Below are 7,870 nucleotides of genomic sequence, written 5' to 3'. Positions count from 1 at the left end.
CCCTCTAACCCTCCAGAAACTCAATCCTCTAACCCTTAACCCTTTGGACCCTCCACCCTCTGACCCTCATCCCTCTGACCCTCCATCCTCTGACCCTCATCCTCTGACCATCCAACCTCTGGACCTCCCACTCTCGACCCTCTAACCCTTAACCCTTTAGACCATGCATTTTCTGACCCTCAATCCTCTTGGCCTACCAGCCTCAAGAAACTTGACCCTCTGACCCTCCACACCCCAGACCCTGCTTACACACAGGTCACAGGTCAGATGTGGACCTGACCTTCAGTTTTTCGTCTCATCAATGAAATTAAACGGACGTCTGCCTGAGTTCATGTGCTCAGGATTTATTTCAGCATCTTTGAGGACACAGTGATCGTTAGCAAATGTTTTTACCTCTGAGGCTCACAATAAATAAAAAGGTTTGAACAGGTGAGTTAATAACGACAGTATACCTGAACTCTTCAAACTGAAGCTTTACTGTGAAGTCATCAGAGTCTCAGTCTGAGGATTTCAGTCTCTGGGATCCAGTAAAACCAGCATCATCCAAAAAACCTCGCTCCAGGAAGCTCCAGTCACATGACCACAGGTGAGTCTGTAACCACATCAGAGTCCGTTCTCTTCCCAGGTGGACTCTGAGAGATGGACCAGAGGGTCTGGACTCGCTGCTCTGGATCAGAGCCGAGAGTCTGAGTCTGTAGAGTCTGAGGGCGTTAATGAAGCTCCACCTCCTCACGTCTGCTCAGGCTCTGCCTAGACTACCCAGCATGCCGAGCAGCAGCATCAGGAGGCCCAGATGTGCCCGGTGCTGCAGGACGGAGCCTACAGGTAGCAGGTGGACCGCCTGTGTGTCAGGGATCATGTTCTGAGCGTCGTGCAGCGCGCTCACCACCGCCATGCTGGAGTTCAGGTCGCCGCTGGTGATCAGGTCGAACACGCAGGCGTGGAAGTAAACATCCCGCGCAGGAAGCAGCGCCGCACAGTGAGCCTGGGCGCTGAGGAGGAGGGGAGGGGAGGAGTCTGGGGACAGGGGGCGGAGCGTGTTGAGTCTCTGAGAGGGGGGGCAGCCCCATACACACAGCTGCAGGTCCTGCTCCGGGCCGAAGGACTCCACGACGCCACGCGGCGAGCGGACCGACAAGCTGAGCGACCGCCCGGTCTGACGCACCACCAGCAGAGTCCCTATGTGAGCCGCTCTGATCTCAGCGTGTCGACCAGGACTCTGAGTCCGCACCGTCAGGCTGTGGTGACCTCGCCGCTCGCCGCTCCATACCGAGCCGTCAGCGAACGCCGCGGGGACGTTATCAAGCTCGGCCTGGTAGAGCTGCTGGTCGACGCACTGACGCATGTTCTTAAAGATGACCGTGATCTGAGGAGACAAGACGAGTCCACGTCACACTGTGACACCGGTCAAAACCTGATCCACCAGGTCTAAACTGGTCCTGGACCAGCTGCCCTAAAGTGTGATGTCACAGACTGACCTTTGTGAGGGCCGTGGCCTGCGTCCCTCCCCTCATCGGCGTGCTGGTTGCCTGTATGTACAGGAAGTCGTTGTCGATCAGAGGCCACGCCCCCTGCACGGCGCAGGTCTGGAAGTCGTTGTTAAAGGTCCGGATGTGGGGGTCCCCGAACACGCTGCAGTGCAGGTACTCGGGGAGACGCCCCTCCCTGGAGAACACACTCCTCTCGTAGAGACACGCCTCCCCTGACAGCGTGCCCTGAGGGAGGGGGCGGGGCTGGGCGGTGGGCCCGGCCCGGGGGCAGCGGTGCTGGATCAGAAGGTCCTCGATACCCTGGACTGCAGAGTGGTACGCCAGGTCCCCGCGACACGCCCTCGCCATCCGCCGCGTGCACATGGAGTAGGAACGCAGAGCGCTGCAGTAACCGGCGTTCATCGCCTCCCTACTGAGAGTCGCTGCACCTGGACCCTCACCTGGTCCCTCACCTGGTCCCCCACCCAGACCTCCACCAGGACCTCCACTGTTGCCCAGGTCCAGGGTGGCAGCAACAAAGTCTGAGTTACACCTCAGGATACGACAGGACGCGCCGACTGCAGAGGAGACAGAGCACGCACTGAGGATGATGTCACAGTGATGTCATCATTCAACAGAAGTCCACCAAACACAAACACAGCACCACACAGTGGACAGGAAGCAGAATCACCTGTTTAAGACAAGGTTTAGGTGACCTTTCACTGATGAACGTGTGATGAAGGGATGAGGGGATAGAGTGATAAAGGTAAGAGGAGATGAAGGGATGAAGGGATGAGTGGATGAGGGGATGAGGAGGGAAAGAGATGTCGTCTGTGTTATTCATAAACAAGCCTCTCAAACAAAAACTACACCAGTCATGTCTGCAGACACAGCTGCATCATGGGAAACGTAGGCTAACCTGGTGTGTGTCTGCAGCATGGAGATAAAACTAACTGAGGCTTTTATTTTGAAGGGTGCTGCCTTTAGCTTTAGCCACTCACTGTGTTTGTACCTTCAGGTGAGCTCAGGTGGACCAGCAGCAGCGTCAGGTGGAGGCAGTGTTTCCATGGTGGCGCTCTGTGTTTGGCGATGGCGACGTCAGGCTCCATCAGCAGGTCGAACCTCGGTGATTGATAACTCCGCCTCTGAGAGAAGGGGGGGGGCTTTATTACTGAATGTTTGGTTGTTCACTAGTGTTAGCATTGATGCTATAGTTAGCACAGAGCTGCAGGAGGAGAACAGCTGATCCAGTCACACACAGAGCTCAGCTTCCTGATCCTCCCTGGTCCATTAGCTCTGAGGTCCATTAGCTGCTGTGGTTCTGGGTGGATCCACCACTTCCTCTCCAAACCAGAGCTCATCAGCTGTTTGCTCTGACATCACCTCTCCATCAGCTCTGTCTGTGGTGTTTCTGACACACTCTGACATCATTCTACTGTTTTGACCTAATTATGTATTTTTGACCTGATTCTATTGTTTTGATCTCATTTTACTGAACAAACTGGTGAAGAGGTGAAATGCTGCAGTGACTCTGAATTTCCCTTTGGGGATAAAAAAAGTACATTCTATTGTACTAAGTTCTATTGTTTTGATCTGATTCTGTTGTTTTGATCTCATTCTGTCGTTTTGTTCATTCTATTGTTTTGATCTCATTCTATTGTTGTGATCTCATTCTATTGGTTTGATCTCATTCTATTGTTTTCATCCCATTCTATTGTTTTGATCTCATTCTGTTGTTTTGTTCATTCTATTGTTTTGATCTCATTCTGTTGTTTTGTTCATTCTATTGTTTTGATCTTATTCTATTGTTGTGATCTTATTCTATTGTTTTGATCTCATTCTATTGTTGTGATCTTATTCTATTGTTTTGATCTCATTCTATTGTTTTGATCTCATTCTGTTGTTTTGATCTCATTCTATTGTTTCGATCTCATTCTATTGTTTTGATCTCATTCTATTGTTTTGATCTTATTCTGTTGTTTAGTTCATTCTATTGTTTTGATCTTATTCCATTGTTTTGTTTTTTCTTTTGTTTTGGTCTCATTCTCTTATTTAACAAAATTAATTGTTTTAATCTCATTCTAATGTTTTGATCTCATTCTATTGTTTTGATCTCATTCTATTGTTTTGATCCCATTCTATTGTTTTGATTTTATTCTATTGTTTGATCTCATTCTATTGTTTTGATCTCATTCTGTTGTTTTGATCTCATTCTATTGTTTTGATCTTATTCTGTTGTTTTGATCTCATTCTAATGTTTTGGTCTCATTCTATTGTTTTGTTTTTTCTTTTGTTTTGGTCTCATTCTCTTATTTTTACCTTAATTGATTGTTTTGATCGCATTCTAATGTTTTGGTCTCATTTTTTTGTTTTGGTCTCAATGTATTGTTTTGTTCATTCTATTGTTGAAATTTCTTTCTATAAGTTGGGTCTATTTATAAAGTTTAAATTAATTTTTTTGCTTTCATCTCGTTCTATTATTTTTCTTGCATTCTATTGCATCGACCTTGTTTTATTGTTTTGGTCTCCATTTATTGTTTGATCATTTCATTGTTTTGGGCTCAGTCTATTGTTTGATCATTTCATTGTTTTGGGCTCAGTCTATTGCTTTGATCTCATTCTTTTTGTTGTTTAGATCTAATTCTTTATGTTTGATTTTATTCTTTAATTTTAGTATAATTCTGTTATTTTGATTTTAGTTTCTTGTTTTGGTCTCACTCTGTTGCTGTGATGTCATTCTATCGTTTTGGTCTCATTCTCAGTGACATCATGAGAAAGCTTAAAATCTTTTAGCTTGAGTTAGCATTAATAGAAGCTAAGTGTTGTCCTGTCAGCTGTTTTTTTTTTCTGATGTAAAGTCTATCACAGAGTCAGCACAGCGCCCCCTATAGGACTGAGGTTTCATCACAGCAGCAGCTCACCTGCTCCTCTACCTGAGACTTCCTCCTTTGTCTCCAGGAGCCATCTGACCTCCTCCACGCTGAGGTCTGGAGCTCTGTTTGGTTCAGAGATGATCCGGATCGAGGTGAGTCTGGCCAGCAGAGTCCGGCTCTGAACGTGGACTCTCACCCGTTTGTCTGACAGAGCAAACAGCAGGCTGCGGTGGGCGGGGCTTACTGTGCCCCTGTTCACTGGCCACTCCTCTTCTGTTTGTGCTTTGATGACATCACACAAGGCTAAGCTATCAGCTGCTAACATGCTAACAGTTTCTGTTTACAGTCTTTATTCTAAGCTACGCTAACAGACTGTAGCTTTATTTTCAACACAGACATGAGAGTGTTTACACCATGAGAGAAGTGTGTGTGTGAGTGTGTGTGTGAGTGTGTGTGTGTGTGTTTGAGTGTGTTGCAGTCAGCTGACCTTTACTCCTCTCTAACAGGTGGGGGGGGGCCCTGTGTGTTTGGGGGGTTTGAAGTCTAAATTTAACCCCCAGTTGCCCCCCAAACTAACTCTCAGTGTTCACGTTAGCATCCATGAAGCTAACAAAGCTAACTGCAAGCTTGTCTGAACATGTGACAGCAGGTTTTTCTCACACCCACGATCAGGATTAATCAAGACCAGATCAGATCACCAAGAGAGCCCAGACCAGGCTTGTTCTGATACCTGAGACCAGAACTCAGATCTGGTTCTTACCTTGAGCTGGTTGAGGATCAGAGTCGATCCATGACCTCACACCGTCCTCAGGGACTCTGTTTGCAGCTCTCCATGACTCTCCAAAGCTTTCCAGGACTCCCAAAGACTCCTCAAGGCTCTACAGGACACTCAGGACTTGGTCCAGGTCGGTCCAGTCCAGTTCCCTGAGTTCTGAGGTGCCTGGCTCTGGGTTCTGGTCTCTGGTCCTTGTGGTGCATTCACAGCTGATTGGGAGCTTCGGTCGTTTCTAAATAAATCACCAACAACCAACACCTGCTGCACGACAACTGTCCTCACACACACACACACACTCTCTCTCACACACACACACACACAAACACACACACACACACACACACACTCTGGGCAGCAGCAGGTTATTTATATTTCAGAGCAGCAGGAAGTCGATGAGGTTTATTGAAGTTTGGTTTTTTTAATCCTGCTCGCTAACATCTACAGGTTGCCCTCCTGTCAATCAGCCAGACACGCCCTTATATGGTCAAACTGGTCAGATTAATGATGTCATCAATACCTGTTTTTAACAACTCCTCCCCTGTTCAGTGCGCAGACAGAGAAATGATATGTTCAGACTTAAATCCTGTTTTGAACCAGGCTGTAAACATTTTTATTTTTGAATGGCTGTGGATGCTATTTCTGCTGTTTCTGCACACAGCCTCTAGTGGACACTCCAGGAACTGCAGTTTGTTTTATTTTATTTTAACACTAACACAAAAAAAGGAAGTGATGTCTCACAGAACTGAGGGAGGAAGCTGGAGCGCTCAGTCTTAGTGTAGAGTAAGCTGCAGTACCACCCAGTGACAGCAGGGGGCAGCATCACACTCTGACAGCTGCACTAATACAACCTGTCGCTGCTCTGAGGATGATGAGGATGATAAAAATGATGAAGAGTAAGTGCAGTGAGGGAACATGTCAGTCGAGTTGTGTGTGTGTGTTAATGTGTGTTTTTTAATTAATGACTAAAGTGTGTGTGTGTGTGTGTGTGTGTGTGTGTGTGTGTGTGTGTGTGTGTCTCTTTAAGCGAGCAGCAGGGCCCCTCCACGCCTCACTGAGCCGCTCACAGCTTTTGTTAGAATACACACAGGAGGAGGAGGGATGAGGGGGGGGGTCTGGACCTGGACCAGGACCGACTGGGACCCTCCACAGACCAGAATCCAGGACGACACGGAGACGAGCTGCAGAGAGTGGTGAGTTTTTCTATTTTTGTTTCTGCTTGGTTCTGTAATCTCTCAGATTAAACTGAGGAAAAAAATAATTCAGGGTGAAAAAAATCTGTCAGGTCGTCGTTCTTTAGCAGAGACCAAACTCTGAACACAAAGACGAGGAAGAGGACAGGACGGAGAAAAGTTCATCAGGACATCTGAGGGACTGATCCTCTGCTCCACATTTACGTATTTAACCGTGATCAGATCGCTGTAACTTTTTACCAGATTATCTCAAAGTTTTATCAGACTAAAGAAACTTTTTTCTTTATCAGTTTATCACAACTTTTTTTTTTTTTATCAGACTAAAGAAACTTTTAACCAGATAATCACATTTTCTTTTTATCAGATTTAAGAAACTTTTTATTAGTTTATCACTTTTTTTTATCAGATTAAAGAAACTTTTAATAAGTTTATCAATATTTAAAAAAAAGTCAGATCAAATAAACTTTTTTTTATTTTTAATCAAATTAAAGAAACTTTTTACCAGATTATCACAACTTTTTTTTTGATCAGATTAAAAAAGTTTTAACCAGTTTGCTATATCTTTTCTCAGATAATTAAATTCTTTTTTTTGTCAGATAAAATAAATTAAAAAAAAAAATCAGATTATTAGATTATAAAAACTTTTTTTTAAATCAGGATTTTTTATTTATCAGATTAGAGGTACTTTTTAAGAAATCAGATAAATGGAACTTTACTGTCAAAATATGGGAAATTTTTAAAATCAGATAATAGGATTTTTTCACAGTAATGTTACAAGTTATCAGATTATTAAAAACTTTTTCATCAAATTTTGGAAACTTTTGGTCACATAATTGGAACTATTTTTAAATTTAATTTAAGGAACTTTCATTTCATCAGATTTTTAAAAATTAAATTAAAGTATTTTTTTTAAATCAGATTATATTTGTTTGTTTTTTTAATCTGATTACATGATCTTTTTAAATTAAATTAAAGGAACTAATTATCTGAATATAGGAATTTAAAATCAGATTGAAGGAACCTTTTTTATATAGTTAATGGAACTTTTATTTTATCAGATTATAGGAACTTTTATCTGATTATTGTCATAATTTTTGGATTACTCTCATTTCAATGACATGATTATATATTTTTTGGATTAAAGAAACTTTTTTAGCTTATATATATATATATATATATATATATATATATATATATATATATATATATATATATATATATATATATATATATATATTTTTTTTTTTTTTTTTTTTTGACACAGTGCCCTTTGGATTTGTACAGTGAAAGTTTATCTTTTCATTCGTTTATTTATCTGATTATTTAAACTTTTTATGGTATAAATTTGACTTTAATCAGAGTTTTGGCTTCATGCTCTTTTTCATCCCAACACTGAAACATTTAGTACCGTTTAAAGTTGTCTACCTGTGTTTCAGGGCGTGTGCTCGCCGTGTATCTCCCGGGGTCGGGCAGGTCCGGGATGCGGTGCATTGTTGTCACGTCTCTCCTCCAATATTGCACTCGTCCCGGCCTCCCCGACCCAGGGGTCACGACCTCCAGAGG

General features: G+C 43.4%; 1 protein-coding gene across 1 annotated transcript; it reads right to left on the bottom strand.

Annotated features, from left to right (window-relative positions):
* Positions 1-610: 610 nt before the first annotated feature.
* hjv (hemojuvelin BMP co-receptor) lies at positions 611-5,553 on the bottom strand. Its single transcript, XM_074683848.1, has 4 exons — positions 5,103-5,553; positions 2,482-2,614; positions 1,479-2,047; positions 611-1,366 (listed from the first exon to the last, which is right to left on the bottom strand). Exons 2-4 carry the CDS (start codon positions 2,576-2,578, stop codon positions 740-742), a joined length of 1,293 nt encoding a protein of 430 aa, XP_074539949.1. The 5' UTR covers positions 2,579-2,614; positions 5,103-5,553; the 3' UTR covers positions 611-739.
* Between the last annotated feature and the right edge of the window lie 2,317 nt (positions 5,554-7,870).

The sequence above is a fragment of the Halichoeres trimaculatus genome, unplaced genomic scaffold (assembly GCF_033239565.1).
Source record: "Halichoeres trimaculatus isolate MK-OKI-2021-1 unplaced genomic scaffold, fHalTri1.1 fHalTri1_scaffold_12, whole genome shotgun sequence".
Lineage (NCBI taxonomy): Eukaryota > Metazoa > Chordata > Actinopteri > Labriformes > Labridae > Halichoeres > Halichoeres trimaculatus.
The sequence above is the reverse complement of the archived record's forward strand: the minus strand, read 5'-3'. Positions and strand labels throughout refer to the sequence as shown.

Excerpts from the sequence above, each read along its gene's own strand:
- hjv (XM_074683848.1), bottom strand. The coding sequence starts at position 2,578 with ATGGAGCCTGACGTCGCCATCGCCAAACACAGAGCGCCACCATGGAAA. Across the intron at positions 2,048-2,481 it reads CCACCTGAGCTCACCTGAAG|TCGGCGCGTCCTGTCGTATC; the intron begins GTACAAACACAG and ends TCTCCTCTGCAG. Across the intron at positions 1,367-1,478 it reads AGGCCACGGCCCTCACAAAG|ATCACGGTCATCTTTAAGAA; the intron begins GTCAGTCTGTGA and ends TTGTCTCCTCAG.